General features: G+C 39.9%; 1 protein-coding gene across 3 annotated transcripts in view; it reads left to right on the forward strand.

Moving 5' to 3' along the window:
* TLN2 (talin 2) overlaps positions 1-20,672 on the forward strand; it is a 604,144-nt gene that overhangs the window by 541,238 nt on the left and 42,234 nt on the right. For all 3 annotated transcript variants that reach the window (XM_043982393.1, XM_043982391.1, XM_043982392.1), the window contains 2 exons: positions 624-809; positions 12,669-12,776. In XM_043982393.1, coding sequence (XP_043838328.1) covers positions 624-809; positions 12,669-12,776 — 294 coding nt within the window. The remainder of the gene's footprint in view (positions 1-623; positions 810-12,668; positions 12,777-20,672) is intronic.

The raw sequence follows: 20,672 nt of genomic DNA on the forward strand, positions 1-20,672 counted from the left end.
GTTAATTTATTTCAGCATCTCTAAAGATGTATGTGTTGTTAAATAATTCACAATGTCACCATAGCTCACTCGACTTGAGCTCCTCTTCACAATTATGCAGTTATATTTGTAAGGGAGGCTAAGAATAGAGTGAGCTCAATGCCTCATTTCCCCCAACCCCACACCCCTTTAAAGAGAGATACATGAGTCCTCTGAGATGCATCCAGGTCAGCCCTGCCCTGCAGTCAACAAACAAATCTGAGGCACTGCATGGTCTTTGGGGCTGCTGGGGCACCAGTATGGATGAAAGAAAAGGATGGGGAGCCAATGCAATCACCTTCCCAGGACAGTTTAAATGACAAATTATTGGGTGTCAGTTCCTGCGGCCGAACGGGTTAACATTTTACGCATGCCTTCCACAGCTTGTTCCCTGTGTAGGTGTTGGAGGCTTATCAGGGCTAGAGTCTTGACAAGCAAGAATGATATTACTGTTGTACTCAAATTAAATTTCTAATTTCCTGCCATTTGAAGGTTGCTTCCAAATGCTGCATCTGTTTTGCGGCACTGGGCGGCGGCCTGACAAACAGAGAAATAAGTTGTGGGTTGGGTTTTTTTTCCCCCCCCTTTCTCCTCTTACCTTCCAGGTATTTCAGTCAAAGGAAGTACCAGAAAAGACATCATCACCTGAAGAATCGATAAGGATGACGAAAGGCATCACTATGGCAACCGCCAAAGCCGTGGCAGCTGGGAACTCGTGCAGACAGGAGGATGTGATTGCTACTGCAAATCTGAGCCGAAAAGCAGTGTCTGACATGTTAACAGCTTGTAAGGTAAAGATTTACTTCACCTTGCTTCTACCTTGGCAGGGATTTTTATAAAGAGGAAATTTTCACTTGTGACTGAACTGTTTAGTTTGGATTTCAGGGTGTGGAGTTGGAGGGAGGAGGGTGGCAGAAGTCCTTAAACCTTTAACTTCAGGCGTACGGTGGCACGTGGAAATTCTGGTTACTTTGAGGTTGTTTTGGAACCGAGAGTGGCCGTGTTACTGACCTGCCAGCTTAATCCCCCCACGAGCCTTATTTTCCATTCTTTCCTAACCAAGAAGGAAATCTTTTCTTACAAAAGAGCTGGGCTGAAGAAGCCCTGAGAATTGTAGTAAATGGGCTTTCGCTGCCTTCAAAATCAGGTTTCCCAACTTAAAAATTACTTGGTAAATGTCTTTCCCACAGTGGAAGAGAAGCCCTTTGCTGAAGCAGAGTTCTCGTGATAACTTGGGAGGGAGTGGTTTGACTGAAAACAAAACCTAACTTTGAGAAGCCGTCTGGAAGCTTTGCCAGATAAACTACTAATCGCAATGGCTCCTTTGCAAACATTAGCTCCTTGCTCCCCAGTATGAGCCTTTTCAGAGCCATTGTTCTTTAATGAGGCAGGGGAGGGATAGAAAGGAAATTAAAGACCCGGGCACTGGCAGCTCCCTCAACACAGGTGGAGTCAGTCAGAACTGCTGTAGACTCAAGGTAGAAGTAGATTCTTCGGCAGCAAGGAAGCTACTAAAAACAATTTTAGGGTCATTTGTTGAGAGGGGAAGAAAGAGCACCCTAAGTCCTTGAATACTCAGTGTGTTTCACAGTTTCTTCTTGCAGATTCCTGGAATAATAAAATGTGGAACAGCATTATATAAGGAATGGGGAGGGGAGCATTTTTGTTAAAAGAAAAAATTTACTCAGTTTTTAAAACTTTTTAAATTGAATTGAAATGTGTGGAGCAGGAAAGGGAAAATGAGATGTTTAAAGGCTGTTTGCTTCATTCGAAAAAATAGTCTTTGTGTATTTCAGTTACAGAACAGTCATCTCCTTTCCCTGTAACACCCAGGAAGGAAAGTCGAATTAGTGAAGAGCAATAACATAAGGAAGTATCATTTGGAAGCATTGATTGTTATCTTTTAAGATAAATAGGTTTTCTGTCAAATGGTTTGCCTTCTCAATGAGGGGGGAGAAGAGGAAGGGAGGCTGAGAATTTGGAACTCAAAATTTTTTTAAAAATGAATGTTGATATTTCTTTTTACATGTAATAGGGGGAAATAAAATATTAAGTAATTCTTAATGCTTACTTTAAAAAATAAATACATTCTCCATGAAATCTGTGAAACATTACTTGTGTTCCTGGCTATAGAGAGTACTTACCCAAGCCCATTGATTCTTCTTAACCCTTAACTCTCTTTCTCTCATGTTCACAGTTCATCCTGTCTCTAATACTTTGTGATGAAGTTCAGTTAGATTCCCACAGAGCCCCATCAGTACAGATCATTGCCTGACCACTTGGCTGCCTCTGTCATCAGTTTAAAAGCAGGGCTGGGAAGGCTTTGTGTGAGAGGAGCCAAGTTAACTCCTGTCCTTCTGTATCCATGGGTTTCTCAATTGGAAAAAGCCAGGCACAGAGAAAGCAGCCTGCTGACTCACAGTTTTGTTGCTAAAATGTCTCTCCAATGTCTCCAGCTAACTTCCCTCGGCCTCTGTTGAAAACATGTGTATTTGTGTTCAGTAACCGGGATGGTTTGGCGATTTGGAAATTATGGTCTACCATCTTCTCCGTTTGTCCTTTTTTCCTCAAGTTTAGAACAAACAAAAAAACTCAAGATAGCAAAGCTGTACTTCGACAGGCCTGCACAGAGTATGCTTGCCTCAGACACTGGAGCCTTTTGTGGATTGGGTGGTTACATTTCTGGGGGAGTTCTTTGGATCCTAATTATTGGGCTTCCTTATTAAGATTGGTCAATGCTTCATATGGCAAGATGACACAGGAAGCATGAACCGCATATCAGAGAGACAGTTGGGTTTGTTGCCATGCTACTCAGTGATAAAGCTGACTTAATGAAAAAAAAAAGTTCCCAGCATTGCAGAGGGGCCGATGCCTCTGTCGTGGGTACTTATCCCTGGAGAAAGACAGTGGAGGAGCTAACAGGATACAGAAGAATTGTGGATGATAGTGGAATAGAGGGGAAAGTGGGAGCCAGGGGCATCAACGGTTGAGAAGTTGGTGTCTATGGTGACCCAGGAGTGAGGATCCAGGGTGTTTTTCATGAGCCAAGTATGAATTTTTAGTCTCTCCTGCTGAATATTTTGCCAATATGCACATAACAACACCTGACCAGTACATAACATTTTTATTATTTCTATTATATTTGATCTACCTATGAAGGAGGAAGAGAAGGTACTTATCCCCATTTTCCAGGCTGCTTATGCCTTACACACCAACATGCCAGTGAAATTGGCCTGAAGTAAAGCACTCCAACTACTGACCTCCCTGGCTTCCTTGAAGTCCCAACTAAAATCCCACCTCCTACCCAAAGCCTTCCCCAACCCTTCTTAATTCCAGTGCTTGCCTCTTTTCATTATTTCCTATTTATCCTGTGTGTATATAGCTCGTTTTGTATATATTTATTTGCATATCATCTCCCCCATTAGATTGTGAGCTCCTTGAGGGCAGAGGCTTTGGCCTCTTCTTGTATCCCCAGAATTTAACACAATGACTGGCACATAGTAGGCACTGAATAAATGTTTATTGAATGCATATTGTCCTTAGAGGCTAAGTGACTAACCTCGGGTCATACAATTTTTTAGAGGTAAAGCCTAGATTAGGACCCAGGTCTTTTGACTTCCCCACCCCCACCCCATTAATTCTATTCAATGAACATTTATTAAATATCTGCTATGTATAAGGCAGTATGCTAGGTAGTGGGGATACAGAGTTTAAAAGAAATACTTCCTGTCCTCAAGGAACTTACATTCTACTGAATGACAACATGATGCCTGCCTCCCCAAATGCCAAAGACAAAACTAGGAGCTCTAAGGATTGCCTGACCTCTGTAATACCTAAGTATGGGGGCAGCTAAGTGGCACAGTGGATAAAGCACTGGCCCTGGATTCAGTAGGACCTGAGTTCAAATGCAGCCTCAGACACTTGACACTTACTAGCTGTGTGACCCTGGGTAAGTCATTTAACCCTCATTGCCCTGCAAGAAACAAAAAAACAAAACAACAACAACAAAAAAAAAAACCCTAAGTGTGATCTTTTATTTGCTTTGGAACTAAAATGTGCTCTGGGTAGAGTACAGGTTATCTCAAAACCTCCTGCACTTGGGGCATGACAACTCACTTGTCATGATTCTCAGGAGCAAGAAGGATAATTTGTCGATGGGAGTTTTCTTTGTTGCCAACTTGGAATATGGCCACTATTATGTGTATCATGATATACAATCCAGTGCATTAAAATAGTTTTATTTCAACATTAGGTGATGTCTGATGCAATATACACTTCAGCAGCCTCTGGGTAGAATAAAGATAGAACCCAAACCATGCTCCTAACAGTTAGGCCTGATTAAGTGGATGTCAGTCTAGGCACCATCAGTGGTGGTAATGATATTTTGCCCAATAATAATTAATAATAACTAAAACAACAGCATGTATATAGCATAAAGTGCTTTATAAATATTCTCTTACTTGATCCTCACAGAAACGCAGAGTGGGAAATGCTGTTATTATCCCCATTTGTAGTTGAGAAAACTGAGGCAGGGAAGTTAAGTGACTTGCCGAGGGTCTCGGGACAAATTTTAACTATCTTCCTGACAGTCAGGCATCTTTGTAGAAAGTAGACCAGATCCTATATTTTCAGAGATCTGTTAGGTTTTTTTGGATGGTGGTAGTTTAGTTTTTCCCCAGAGCAATCAAATGAATTATTGCTCCATTATGACAAACAGTATCAGCCTAGCCTGAAGGGTGTCTTCTGAAAATATTATGAGAGGTAGCAAAGGCATAGTGGGGAGCATTTTGTACATGGACTTAGAATGACTTGTGTTCTGCCTCTGACTCTTGACCTGAAGAAAGCCTCAGTTTCCTCACCTACTGATACTTACAGTACCAATTTCACAAAGTCATCAGACTTAAATCAGATGATGTATTACAAAGCACTTTATAAACTCTGCTACATAAGTGGAAGTTGTTTATTACTATTGCTATTACTATTACTGTTACTATTATCATTATTCACACCCAGAGGATAGCTTATTTGCCTGACAAAACTTTATGTTTCCCCTTCTCTACTCATAAAGCTCTCACCCTAGTTCAAGCTGCCTTCATCCCCTCTCACCTAAAGGAGCTTCCTATTAGCTCTCCCTGCCTCAACCCTCTCCCTATCCTATGTATCCTCCACACAGCCACCAAGGTCATTTTCCTAAAGCATAGGTCTGACCACATCAGCCGTGTGCTCAACAAACTATGGTGGCTCCTGAAGAAATATAAAATTACTCTGTCTAGCTTTAATTATCTTTATAATCTGACCCCTTCCTCCCTTTCCATTCTTCTTACACATTTCTCCTTTGCATATTCTCTGTTCCTCACCCATAGCAACATGCCATCTCCCACCTCCTTACCTTTGCACTGTCCTCCATGCCTGGAATGCCCTTACTCTTCATCTCTAGCTTCCTTCCAGACTCATTTCAAGTGTGCTCTCTAGATAAATCTTTTCCACCTACCACCACCTCCTCCCCACCCCTCAGCTACTAATGTCCTCCCTCCCAGAACCACCTTGTATCCATTTTTTGTACATTATGTATATATTTATAAGTATGTGTGTAGTCTTCTACTGGAAATGTAAAGTTCTTGAGAGTAGGTGTAATTTGACTTTCATCTTTGAATTCCTAGCACTTAGCACAATGCCTGACACATGGCATACAGAAATCCACTACATCATTCCTGCTTTTCATATATATATAACAAAATATAAGATTTTGTTTTTCTATATAGCCATGTACATATGCATATAAATAATTGGTGATCAGAATTGTTGATTCTGGAACCTGGCAATGAAGTCTTGCCAAAGTGGTCTGGGAAAGAAGTCTGGCCAGACCTTCTGGGAGAATCTTCACGGTGCTCAAAATTGAACATCACGACAAGCTGACTGGCACTAGCTAATAAATAATGAAAAATCATAGTCCTATGTGCTGGAGCTTTAATAATAATTGAACCAACTAGAATAAAAATTCTACCTAAATGTAGGCAGTTCAGTTGAAATTTGTTTCAGAATAAAGAAGGTAAAATTCCAAGTCTGGTAACGTCACTTAGATCCATGAAACATTTAAGTGCCCACATGGAGGGGGGACTAATAATAACTAATATTCAAAGGATTAAGATTAGGATTATTATGTATATATGGATATGGATGGATAAATAATTGTAATACATAATAGTCATAAGTAGAAATAGTGAATTAGAAAAAAAAAAGCAGTGTATGAGAAGGCCAAGGCAGGATGTTGGAAGGATGGTGTGGCGGTGGCTGGGGTAGAGAAGGAATGAGTGAAGACTTCTTGGAGGGGGTGGCAGTTGAACTCAGCTTCACATGGTGAACAGGAATTCATCAGGGAAAGAAAGGCTATTCCAAGTATAGAGAAGGTACATTTAGGGGATTAGTTGTCTAAGTAGGCTGGAGCATGGTGTATGGTGAGATGAGACAAGAGTATATGGGTAAGATGGCACCTGATTATGGAGAGCCTTGAATGCCAGGATAGAGTTATATCTTTATTTGTTGACCATATGGAGCCACTGAGGATTTTTGAGCAGAAGAATGTTGAGACTAGACCTCCATGCATAAGAAAGAGTCTGGCAGTGGAAAGAAAGATGGATTAGAATGGGGGCAGGAGTGGAGGTGGCAATATCTGTTAGAGGACTTTTCATACTTGAAGTGAAAGATAATGAGGACCTCTTGTAGGATGGTAGCATTGGGTATAAAGAAGAGGGATTGAATATGAGAAATACTTTAGAAACAGACTCAGTAGGCCTTGGTAATTGCTTGGAAAGGGAGAAGGGAAGAATCAAAGATAATGCTAAGGTTTTTGAACTTGGAAAGCTTTCTTCATGATGTGACCATGGCCTCAAAAGCAGCTGCTAGTTGTAAGAAATTCATAGGAATTGTGTGACTGATATAAAAGATAAAGGGATGTATAGCCATCAGTTGGGATAGAGGGGAGAGGGTTCTTATTTCTGTATATATCAAGTGAATCTCATCCATGTAGGTCAATAGAATGGAAGCTGTCTTTGGCACTTAACCAATTGGTCTTGCCTATAAATGATTAATTACAACCCATTTATATTCTGTTATCCTGAGGGACTTCCATTTATATCTTCCCCTAAATCATCCAAAAGGGGTTCGTCCATGAAGTAGGCCAGGGGACTACTTCTAGCTCCCTTGATATTTATTGTCTGGATACCAAAGGAGTTTATAGACTGTTCACCCGTTATTGTTCACCCTTGCCACAGGACCAGCCTAACCTTCTTTTTTAGTTAAGTCAACAAACTCTTATTAAGTGCTTACTATATGCCAGGCTATAGTAATCAGTGTAATGACATTCAACTCTGCTAATCAATATGAATACAAATATAAGCAAAAGAAAGATAGTCTTGTCCTCAAGAAGCTTACATTCTAATAGGGGAAGACAACACATAAAGAAAAAAATTAAAAGGAGGGGAGGAGGAGAGAGAGAGAGTGGGAAAAAGTCCAGAGAGTGAGCAGTAGAATTCCCAGGAACTTTCCTTAAAATTGAAGTTCAGGGAATAACTAACTAATCAGAGGAAGAGGGACCATAGGGGTAGAGTGATCTTCCAAGGTTAGATGGATGATGAAGCAGAATGACCTGTAGTCAGAAGGGTGTGTGGGAGTGGGTGTGGAGAGAAGAAAACTAGTGGTTTTTTCTAGTGGTTGTGTGTGTGTGTGTGTGTGTGTGTGTGTGTGTGTGTGTGTGTGTGTGAGATATATAATGTATAATAGATGGATAGAAAGAGATATCTGGAGATTTAGATTACTAAAGTATTAGTTTGTAATGTGTCTACATACTCCCAACCACCATGGGCCGCTCCCTTTTAAGTGGGATATCTTTCAATGAGAATAATGGGCTCTATGCTTGGGTAACTATCTAGATGTACGCTTTAAGAGACGCTAAAAGATCCATCTCCCCTCCTCACCCCCCAACCCCCTTTCTTGAACTAGCACGGTATTTTTATTTATGTTCTTTATCCAGATGGCCCTTGTTAAAATGCAGATGTGTTCCTGGTAAAGGATAATGGATTAAACTAATTATCCCAAGATAGAACACAGCGGGGGCAGGGGGCACCTTTGCTACCTGCAGGCAGAATGAAGGTATTGGGTATCACAGGAGGTAGGGAACCGAGGAGGCAACCTGCTTTGTGATTTACCTCTAGAGTGTAGAATTAAGAGCACAATACACAATCAGACTTACCGGACTACAGCCCACTGACTCATTACACAACCTAAGATACTATTTGTCTAGGATTTCCTTAACCAGAGTATATGCTAGAGCTCCTTTTATATTTATTGGAGCCCTGCAGCAAATAAAATATAATTTCAAGTAAGTGATTAATTTCATCGCCAAAAATCGTTACTGACACAAAAATCTGAGTTTCTCTAAATTATTTTTTATTTTTAATTGAATGTAGCATGTACAGCCTTTTCCCTGTAATCCTATACACTGAGTCTTATTCATAACAAATTCCAGATTAGTTCATCATTCTACCCTGCCTTGTATTTTAAAGGAGTGTTAGAGACTGTTGATTAAGATTTCCCCGTTTTATATTTGAGGAAATGGGACTGAAATGTCATCTGACATGCCCAAGGAAGAAAAGAAATAAGCAGTTATTCAGTGTTGCTACTGTGTGCTTGGCACTGTGATAAGTGTTTTGCTAATAACATTCCATTAGATCCTCACAACTCCCCTAGGAGGTAGAAACTATTCTCATCCCCATTTTACAGTTGAGGAAACTGAGGCAGACAGGTGAAGTGACTTGCCATGGGTCTGAAGTGTCTGAAGCTTAATTCAAACCCACATCTTCCTAACTTCAGGCCTATTCACTGAACTATTTGTCAGATGTGACAAGTTAGCATAGTCACTTTCCTGAGTTCCAGTCCAGTGGTCTTTCCATTATACCAAACTAATATTCATATTTTGCAAAGGAAATGTCATGAGGAAGGTAAATCTATTGCCTAGAAAATCTCACAATGTTGTACAAGACAAAAAAAACCACCACAAACCTACAGATTAAAACCAAGTTCAATAATTAACCAGAACCCCTCTCTACCTACACAGATAACAGAATTCTGACAGGCACGAAATAGCAAACCTATAATACATGAACCTGAATTTAGAAAATGATTTTTTTTGGTGGGGCAATGGGGGTTAAGTGACTTGCCCAGGGTCACACAGCTAGTGTCAAGTGTCTGAGGTCAGATTTGAACTCAGGTCTTCCTGAATCCAGGGCCAGTGCTTTATCCACTGCACCATGTAGCTGCCCCTAGAAAATGAATAAATTAAGGGACATTTATATGTCTTGGAAAGAAAGTAGCCATTGTGTGACAAGACTGCTTCACAGGCTTCTTTTTTCAAATAGCAAATTTCTCTAGTGCATTTTAAATATTATTCAATTTACAAAAATTCAATTTATATACAACCCAGAAGCACATCTTCCGCAAAAAAGAACAAACTGTTCTTGAAGCTGGTATTTTGTTACATATTGTTTGCTTTTCTGAGATTATCTTTTGTGTTACATTTTAAGAAATCATTCATCCTTCTTGAAATATCTTGTAAAAACTCTGAGGGGAATATACTTCTGAAAACAACCAAAGGGCTACTTTGGGCAGAGTCGCAAAGAAGCCTTTATACTTGGAGCTCATCTATCTGTAAACGTTTAGAAGGCATCATGATACTCTGAACAAACAAAACCAAACCAAACCAAACCACTGGATTTGGAGTCAGAAGAGTCCAGCTCTGTCACTTACTATTGGTATAAACTTGGGGAAGTCTTTAATTACCTTGGACCTATTTTATATTAACAGTAATTATAGCACTTATCTATTGCTTTATGCTTTGCAAAGCATTTTACACATATTTTCTCATTTGATCCTATGAGATAGATGCTGTTATTATCTTCATTTTACAGATGTGAAAACTGAGGCTGAAAAACCGTGTTCATATATGAGACATGATTTAAACTTAGGTCTTCCAGACTCTATGCCTAGCTAACACCGTATCCACTGCTCAACCTAGTTACTTAATCTGTTAAATGACACATGAATGAGTTAGCCTCTCGGGTCCCTTTCGAGCTCTAAAGATATGTTTGTTTGTTCTAAACCTATGATTTAAACGGTATAAAGAAATCCCATTGGAGAAACTCCCTGTACTAAAGCAGTCATTAACATATAGTCTTAGGCCCCTGCGAGATTACAGGGTCACATAACCAAAGTGTTACAGAACTGGGATTTGAACCCAGGTGTTCATTGACTCCGAGTCCCATGCAGTATACCCTATGCCACCCTGCCTCTCTGAGAATCTGTAGCCTGATGTTGTATTTTGCAGGACTCATTGGGTGATCTATGCTTATATTCCAACCCTCTCTGGCTTCTCTTTCCTCTTCTGTAAAATGAGAGGGTTGAATTAGATGATCGTTAAGGACACTTTCCAGCTCTAACATTCCGTGGTACTGTTGTCCCATTCAACTTGAGGCCCACCCAAGGTTATGCTGGAGCCACCCACCAGGAAACCCAGTTGTTCAATTTTCAGTCTTTTTACCCCTTAGAAATCACCAAATGCCTGGAGTCAGGAGTACCTGAGTTCAAATCCAGCCTCAGACACTTAACACTTACTAGCTGTGTGACCCTGGGCAAGTCACTTAGCCCCAATTGCCTCACTTAAAAAAAAAATACCACAAAGAAATGAGCAAATGCTACAAATCTGGATTTGATCCACTATTTTGTTGATTGTCTAGACTTGAGAGTGATGGGGGTTAGCTAGGTGGTGCAGTGGATAAAGCCCCAGCCCTGGATTCAGGAGGACCTGAATTCAGATCTGGCCTCAGATACTTAACACTTACTAGCTGTGTGACCCTGGACAAGTCACTTAACCCCAATTGCCCCATCCCACCCCCCCAAAAAGAGAGAGAAGAGAGATGGAGAAAATCTAAATAATGCAGATTTAAAAGTGTATCATGGGGGCAGCTAGGTGGCACAGTGGATAGAGCACTGGCCCTGGAGTCAGGAGGACCTGAGTTCAAATCCAACCTCAGACACTTAACACTTACTAGCTGTGTGACCCTGGACAAGTCACTTAACCCCAATTGCCCCACCCCACCCCCAAAAAAAGAGAGAGATGGAGAAAATCTAAATAATGCAGATTTAAAAGTGTATCATGGGGGCAGCTAGGTGGCACAGTGGATAGAGCACTGGCCCTGGAGTCAGGAGGACCTGAGTTCAAATCCAGCCTCAGACACTTAACACTTACTAGCTGTGTGACCCTGGGCAAGTCACTTAACCCCAATTGCCTCACCAAAAAAAAAAAAAAGTATATCATGGGTACATTTCTCTTGTTTTGGAGATACAGTTGTTAAACATTTAACCAGCTTACTCCTGGGCCCACCCAAGCTTCCATTGCCTGGCTTTTTTTCTTCTGCTTCACTGAGGGAGTACAGTGCTTAAAGTGCAAGGTATAGAGAGAGAGATGAAAAAATTTCACAGTATTATAAATGGAAGAGGAAGCAAACATTAATTAGCCTCCCAGGGCTCAGGCTGTTGGCAGTAAACTAAGGTGAGTGGCATAGCAACAAGCAACTAGAGTCATAAGTAACCATTCGATTTCAGTTTGAAAAGAAAGTGAGAACTAAATCATGTTGTAATGGAATGAGCCCTTGCACCCACTATTACAGCTCTGGGGAAAAGTGTCTGCTTTACTCACACTACTCTTTCTCTCCTGAAAGCTGATATTTTATTCACCTCTGTAATAGGAAACAAATCAGAGGATCAGACACCATCAGATGTCAGATAAAGAACTGAGAACAACCTCAGATTCTACTGTTGGCCTAGGATTCCCTTACTCAGAGGAACTGCTGAATCTCTCTCTATACTTACTGACATTCAGAACAACAAAAAAAATAAATAAACTTTATGTCAAATGATTTTTTTTCTGTTCCCAACACAAAGGCCAGTTTTCTCCAAATTATTTCTGACTTTTGTTTTAAATATTTGGGTAACATGATCAGCTATCCAGTGGCCATATATGTAATTCACAGTGTAACCTTTTCTCTTCCTCTATTTTGAGAACCATTTCCTTAATAATTCAAAGTAAGGGGCAATTAGGTGGCGCAATGGATAAAGCACTGGCCCTGGATTTAGGAGGACCTAAATTCAAATCCGGCCTCAGACACTTGACACTTACTAGCTGTGTGACCCTGGGCAAGTCACTTAACCCTCATTGCCCTGCAAAAATAAATAAATAATTCAAAGTAAGGTTTGTAGATCTCCCCCTTCCCCCCCCCAACCCCCTTGGTAATATATTTGAGAAATTAGATTTTACAGTTCATTGTGGAAAGAGGACTGGCTCTGGAGTCAGAACCCTGGGTTCAGATCCTGCCTTTGACACATGTTACCAGTGGGACCAGGGGAGACATTTCATCTTCCCTGGACTTCGGTTTTCTCTTCTGTAAAAGGAGTTTGACCTAAATGGTCTTTGAGATTTCTATCCCTGCCAGCTTTTCTTCTATGATCTTGTGAATTTAGGGGGAAACTCCTTTCTCTGCTTCCATTAGTATATGATTGGTTCTTCCTGTTTTAAGGTCTGTGTTCCTTTCTCTCCTTAGCAAGCTTCATATCATGCTGATGTTGCTGACGATGTGAGAGCCCGAGCCTTGCGCTATGGAACTGAATGTACCTTGGGATACCTGGATCTCCTGGAACATGTTCTTGTGGTAAGAAAAGTATACTGAGTCTATCTGTCTGTCTGTCTTTCTCTCCCTTCTCCCTCCCATCCTCCCTCTCTTTTCTCCAACTCTCCCTTTCTCTTTTCCTTCCTCTCTTTCTCTTTTCCTCTCTCACTGTTTCTTTCCCTCTATCTCTCTCCTTTTCTTTCCCTCCCTTTCTCTTTCTCTTCATTTCCCTTTCTACCTCTCTTCTTTTCCCTTTTTCTCTCTCCTTTTCTCAGACCACTTTACAGTAAAATGTTTACAGAACTTGTCTCCCCTGGGAATTAAAATGAATGGCTTTATATGTTTTTCTCCTGAAGACAGACCATAAACCACTTTCTCATACAGTGAAAAGCAGTAGTATTTTGCTTTCATACCTTTATGAAGTGCTTTTACATCTGTTGTCTCATTTTACTGCCTCATCACACTGTGAGGATAGAAGAGAAGGGGATAATAATCCCATTTTTCAGTTAAGGAAACTCAGAAATAGAAAGGATAGGTGATTCACTTGACTTACAGGCAGTATGACACTCTCTTCCCTCTTCCATGGCATGACATTTTAAAGTCTTTATTCTAGACTTCAAATCTATTAAGATATTTGACCTGACTTCTCTTTTGTTCACCAATGTGTGTGTCCCACAAAATGGCAGATATTCTAGGGAAATTTGAGGAGATTGTTCAGATAACCTTGACGAAGGAGACAGCATCGAGTAGTAGGGGGAGAAATTGGTGCCACAAGTCAGAAGACTTCCTGGTTCTGCTCAGTGCTGTCCTCCTGCCCCAAAATTACTTTATATTTTCTTGGTAGATGTTTTTGTTGTTCAGTTACTCTTCAGTGTTCATGCTAATTTCCTCCAGTAAAATGAAAGCGTTGTATGAGCAGGAACTGTCTGGTCTTTGTCTTTGCATATCCAGCACTAGAATAGTGCCATTCTCATAGTCACCACTTAATTAAAGGTTGTTGAATTTAAGTAGCATTGAATTAATTTGTATGACTTTTGAGCAAGTTCCTCGACTTCTGTGCCTTGGTTTCCTTATCTGTAAGGTAAGACGGAAAAAAAAAAGGCATTTATTAAAGCAGCTACGTGGCACAGTGGATAGAGTACTGGGCCTGGAGTCAGAAAGATCTGAATTCAAATTTAGCCTCAGATACTTACTAGCTGTGTGATACTGTGCAAGTCACTTTACCTCTGACTGCCTCAGTTCCCTCAACTGTAAAATGGGAATAATAGTAACCACTTCCTGGGATTGGTACACTTAAAAAATGTATGTTTCCTGCCTTACTACTATGTGTCAGGTACTGTTTTAAGATAATATTATTATTATCACTTTTGATCCTCACAACCCTACGAGGTAGGTGCTGTTATTATTCCCATTTTACGGTTGAGGAAAATGCAGCAAATCGAAGCAAAATAGATCTAGTCCAAGGCTAAATTTGAACTCAGATCTTTCTGACACTAGACACAGTGTGGAGGAGATGAAAAGGATGATGTGATCTTGAAGGTTCCAGCTCTCATATGCTTTTATCCTTTGAGCCTGTAAAGTAATAAAAGATTGATAGCCTGTGTCCTTCTAGGCTGCTGATGTACTTAATCCCCCTGAGCAGAAACCTCTGTGCTGAAGTAGCAGTGGAAAGGAAACGATTGCAAATGTTTGTTGCCAGGCAAGGGGCCTTAATGTCTGCTTAAATTAGATTAACTTGGGATATAGATAAAATAAAACAAGAGAACAAAGTCTTTTGAAATACATATACAGCAAAGAAACCAAATTAAGAAAACTGAAACCGATGAGATTTACATTAGAATTTGACGGGTGGAAATCACTTACATTATGGAACCTTGGTACACATGTGCCATAGACTGCCACATAGGTTCTATTCCAGTACTTCATCCTGGTGCACAGGGACTCTGGTTCCTCTTAGGAGGATAGGCCCCTAGCTAGATTTAAAGAGGCTCGTTATTAGTCATCAAGTCATGAACTCTTTTGGCCAAAACAACCCTTAAAATGTACAAAAATCCAAAATCTTTCTCCATCCTGTATGGGAACCTTTTGCTTTACAGAATGATGGTGGCAAAAGTTGCTAAGAATCACAGTTCTTAAACTCTATAAAAGTTGGAACTAGGGGCAGCTAGGTGGCGCCATGGATAAAGCACCAGCCCTGTATTCAGGAGGACCTGAGTTCAACTCTGACCTCAGACACTTGACACTTATGAGCTGTGTGACCCAGGCAAGTCACTTAACCCTCATTGCCTTGCAAAAAAAAAAAAAAAATTGGAACTCCTCTTGTAATCTTTATTCAGTTAAAAATAAGTTGACTTGGGGGTGGCTAGGTGGCGCAGTGGATAAAGCACCGGCCCTGGATTCAGGAGTACCTGAGTTCAAATCCGGCCTCAGACACTTGACACTTAACTAGCTGTGTGACCCTGGGCAAGTTGCTTGACCCCCATTGCCCCGCACAAAAAAATAAATAAATAAATAAATAAATAAATAAATAAGTTGACTTGACACATTAAAGCCAGGTCCCAATTAGTGCAAATAATGAATTGCTGTTAAGTGGTTGCATTATTTGAATTTGCACTGCATATTTTCATTGAGCTGGACCTAATTACCATGTTTCACATATAATTTTACTTGGAATAGTGCAAATTTCAAATAATGAAACTACTTCATACTAATTGTAGAAGTAACTAAACTAGGGGCAGCTAGGTGGCGTGGTGGATAGAGCACTGGCCCTGGATTCAGGAAGACCTGAGTTCAAATCCAGCCTCAGACACTTGACACTTAACTAGCTGTGTGACCTTGGGCAAGTCACTTAACCCCAATTGCCTCACCAAAAAACAACAAACAAACCAGAAGTAACTAAACTACATCCGTATTAGCATAATTGAAACCAGAAGACATAAAAATATTTTAGCTCAATGAAAGAATGAATCATAGGTTCTCTTTGAATAGACAAATAAAGGAGTTATTGGAATAATAGACTGTCAGAGTTGTAAGAGATCTCAGAAGCCATCCAGCGCAACTCATACCCATGTCTCCCCTCTTAACTATCACCAAGAAAGAGAAAATCCTGTTTAACATTCAAAGCTCTTCCTAACCTGGCCCTTTCCTACCTTTCTGGTCATTTTACACCTTTAACTCCCTCCTCCTTCCCCTCTCCCCATCAACATACTGTATAATCCATTAAGATCGGCCTCCTTATTCTCCCTCACATAAGATACTCCATCACCCAACTACAGGCATTTTCACTGGCTATCCCCCATGCTTGGAATTCTCTCCTTCCTCATCTCCATCTTGTGGTCTCCGTGGCTTCTTTCAAGTTCTAGTTAAAACCTCACCTATAAAGAGCCTTTTCTGATCCCCTGTAATGCCAGTGCCTTCCCCATCTTGGTTTTCTCCACTTTATCCTGTGTATGTCTTGTTTCCACATAGTTGTTTGCATATTGTCTTAGCCACTAGACTATAAGTTTCTTGAGAACAGCAGCTGTTTTTTGCCTAGCATAGTGTTTAGCACAAAGTAGGCACTAAATAAATGCTTTTTGACTAAGTGGTAATCTGGGTTCTACTTGAGAGATAGCTTGAAGTTGACAAAATCACATATGAGTAATCAGACCATCAGTTGGTTAGAATAAAAAATTGTGATTAAGTAACAAATCAAACAGAAGGATAAACACTAGAGGTTAGATACCACATGTTATTACAGTAGCTCTGACCTAACCTATTTAGACAGACTATTAATTTTTTAAATGAGAAATGGATAAATGTAAAGATATTGACTTTATCGCTAAAAAGTGTAATCGATTTTTTAAAAGTCACCAAAACAGGATTAAACGAGCCTAGAGTTAGAGAAAACATATAATCTCCTTGTTAAGTGGAGAGACATGGTAACCAAGGATTACATCAGTTTAGAATACTTTGGGAAGGAAAATAGAACACTTTGAGCAGTCTATTCAAAATAGTGAAAAGTTTTTGAAGGGAAAAGAAGCCTGCAGCTAGCTGTGCATGAGATCTGGCTATGTCCAGTCATCTAGATGACATTTGAAAATGAAAGTTGAATGAGGACAAAAGACAAAAAATAGAACAGATCTGCTAGTGTTACTATATTGATCTACATTTTGAATGACCATATTTGATGTCTTTTGCTTACGTTCAGAAATTGCAGTGACCTTTAAGAACATTGTCCAGAAGAGCTCCTAGACTTAATCAGATACATATGGAAAATCTATACATGTCATGTCGGAGTGGACACAATTTGTCAGGTGCTTAGGAATTGATTTTCAAAGTCTCTCAAGTAGAATAAAGAGTTCAAAAAAATAAGGATCACAGATAATAATACCCCACCAAAAAGAGTTGTGGCTGAGAAATCCTCAATGAGAATGCATGAATTGGGGATTTCTTTATGAAAACATGAAAAGATTAACTTACAGAGTTTTGTAGGTGATTTCCTATCATAAGTTCCATCTTTAATGCCACAGAATTGGCTATAGGGGTATAGAGAAAATAAGATCCTATTCTGTTGTTGAGTGATTTTTTTTTTTTTTTGGTGAGGCAGTTGGGGGTTAAGTGACTTGCCCAGGGTCACACAGCTAGTGTCAAGTGTCCAAGGTCAGATTTGAACTCAGGTCCTCCTGAATCCAGGGCCAGTGCTCTATCCACTGCGCCACCTAGCTGCCTGATTGTCCTTCATTCTCTCCGCCCGCCAGGGCAATGGGGGTTAAGTGACTTGCCCAAGGTCACACAGCTAGTAAGTGTCAAGTGTCTGAGGCCAGATTTGAACTCAGCTCCTCCTGAATCCAGGGCCAGTGCTCTATCCACTACACCACCTAGCTGCCTGATTGTCCTTCATTCTTCCCCCCACCCAGGGCAATGGGGGTTAAGTGACTTGCCCAAGGTCACATAGCTAGTAAGTGTCAAGTGTCTGAGGCCGAATTTGAACTCAGGTCCTCCTGAATCTAGGTCCAGTGCTTTATGCACTGTGCCACCTAGCTGCCCCCTTGTCCTTCATTCTTTTTTTTTTTCAGGGCAATGAAGGTTAAGTGACTTGCCCAGGATCACACAGCTAGTAAGTGTCAAGTGTCTGAGCCTGGATTTGAACTCAGCTCCTCCTGAATCCAGGGCCAGTGCTTTTACCACTGCGCCACCTAGCTTCCCCCTGTCCTTCATTCTTAAAGAAGACCATGATGTCATGACTTTCACTGAATTGTGTTAAGGGTTAAAATTCTAGCTAGTCTGTCTAAAATATCTAATGAGTAGTTGCCAATAAATTATAAGCTTTAGCAAGAGTTAGGCTTTTAAGCATTTATTAAGGAGAATAAGAATTTGGTAAAGAGAGAGAGAAAGGCCTACATTCATCTATCTATTAAAGGGAGAGCACATTTCTAGCTCCACTCTCTGCCAGAGTCCACAGGAAAGAGCCCGAGTCAGAGTGCCAGCCTCCCCCTTCTTCCTCCCACCAGCAAACATCACTTCCTGACACCAAAGAAAAGACCCATGGTCTTGCCCTCAGAGATGTTTACCTCATAGCGCAGCTTTTCTACAGTAAGTCTCCAGCAGGTGGCATCATTCCAATCATTACAATTGGATTTAAATGAAAGAGGTCTATGCAAGGTCACCAACCTCATTCTATCTTTCAGAGCCATCTGGGTCTAGTGGCAAGAGATAGATAGATAGATAGATAGATAGATAGATAGATAGATAGATAGATAGATAGATAGATAGATAGATAGATAGATAGATAGATGATAGATATCAGGATATCTGGATATGTATGTATGTATACATGTATACACTCTCCTACTTATACAAAATCTTCATCCAGCTTGTCTATCCATGACTTAAGGTCATCCACGAGGAGGGTTTTAGTGGGGAAGAAGCAGGCTTTGGCAACAGAGAATCAACATAGAGCCCATCTTTGCCACTTTGTACTTGACTGAAAGATACTGAGACTACAGTTCCTATCTTGCTTATTGTTTGTAGAATATGAAAAAGCATTTTGTTTAGTAGGAAAAATGCTTCCTAAGTTCCTTTTTAACAAAATGTCTCCTGTCTATGCATCATTCAAGATTCCTTGAAAGATGTAACAGAAATAACCTTATTCAGTAACATTCTTATCATAAACATCAAGTGAGGTGAGGTGACTTGCCCAGAGTCACAAAGTTAGCCTGTGAGGCCAGATTAGAATTCAAGTCTTTCTGACTCCAGGCAGACCAGGCCATTATTCTGTCTGCCTGACCACTTAGCACTGTTTCCTGGGCTGGAGGATCTATCTCCATGTCTTAGCAGGTTTGTTTCGTGGCTTTCAGCTCTGGGTGGGCCAACCTGCTAGGTATCCAAGGGAACAACTGTGTGCTCTCTGGACCTGGGACTTCTTTTAAAAAGACAGTTATCCTTCAGTACTACCTTGCCACGTGAATTTTTATTTTAGTTGCTAACATTTTCATTAATTTGTTGTCTATTATGGGTTCATTATTCCTTGTATTTACTATGGAGACAGGTCTTTCAAACCTGAAATTCTATAAAATTGAACAGTTTACGTGTCTGTTCAAAGCCTACCACCTGGGTTTCTTTTTCTTCTTTCAACACAATTATTGTCATTGTAACATGTAATTACAAAGGAAATGTACTTCATTTTTTCTTGGCAGTTTGTAGACTTATAACATGGAGGAGGTAACCACTTCTAAAAAAGAAAACTGTTAGAAGAAAAAGAAAAGAAAGTTAAAATGAGTCTTAAAAATTTTTTGCAAAATTTCCCAAACCTGTGTACTGATTTTCAAGATAACCTTGAATGGGAATATTTACATTTTTTCCCCTTTCACTTTAGATCAGGATTCTATAAATTTGTGGGGATTTTTTTAAAAAAGCACTTTGATAACTGTATTTCAATATAATTGGTTTCCTTTGAAGTCCTATGTATTTTATTTTATGCATTTAACAACATTCTGGAAAAGGGTCTGCCAAACTGTCAAAAGGCCCGTGACATTAAAAAGGTTAAGAACCCCTGCTTTAAATCATTGAAGTTGTTGAATAGGCTCTTTAAAAAAGGTGAATTCCAGTGGCTTACAAGAAGCAAATATAAAATATAATTACTATTAATAATCTAAGATTATCCATCAATCCTAGAGCTTCTTCCCCATCTGTTTCTTTTCCCAGTCACCTCTACGTTTAGGGAGCTTGTTTGTAACTTATCAGAGCCCATTTCTTTTTTTCTTTTTAAGTTAAATTAATTGTTGTTAAATTAACCAAAATGTTGAATTAATTTAGATTACATTTTGGAAATGTTAATTTCCTAAAACAGACATAATACAAAGTAGTGTAAAAGAATCATGAGGGTCTAAAGAACAAGAAAGTTCAGGGGACTTGACTAGTCCAAATAGTCCTTATAGTTCCAGTAACAAAAGAAGAAACTAGTATGACTAGGAGTCTGAATTATAAATGAGAATGCCACAAAAAATTTGAAACTATATACTTCATTTAGGTGGTTCTGCAATCTCATTGGTGCAGGTATTCTGTCCAACAATGCAGTTAAAACTTCTGTCCAAAATTGTTGTTGTTGGTATTTATTAACGCCTTCTCCATGCATTTCCCCTTTTCCAGCATGCTTTCCCTGTTTATAATAGGTCAGGTTGGAATTCTTTTAATCACAAGCTACATCTTTTTCTCATTTTTATTCTTGTACTTTGGTATTAATTTTGATCTTTGATCTTATAAGTCAGTGGTAAGGCTGATTCAGGAATGACTTCCACATTAGTGCATCATTTCTTCTGCATTAAAATAAAATTAATTTCTTTTTTGTGATGCTTGATATTTAGTGCCATGTCCAGTGCCTTCTGATTATTTTCTTGGAGAAAGTATTCATGGTGGATGAAGTTTCTATGTAGTCTAAAAGTCTTTGGCCTTTCTAAT

The sequence above is a fragment of the Dromiciops gliroides genome, chromosome 2, assembly GCF_019393635.1.
Source record: "Dromiciops gliroides isolate mDroGli1 chromosome 2, mDroGli1.pri, whole genome shotgun sequence".
In the NCBI taxonomy this organism is placed as follows: Eukaryota; Metazoa; Chordata; class Mammalia; order Microbiotheria; family Microbiotheriidae; genus Dromiciops; species Dromiciops gliroides.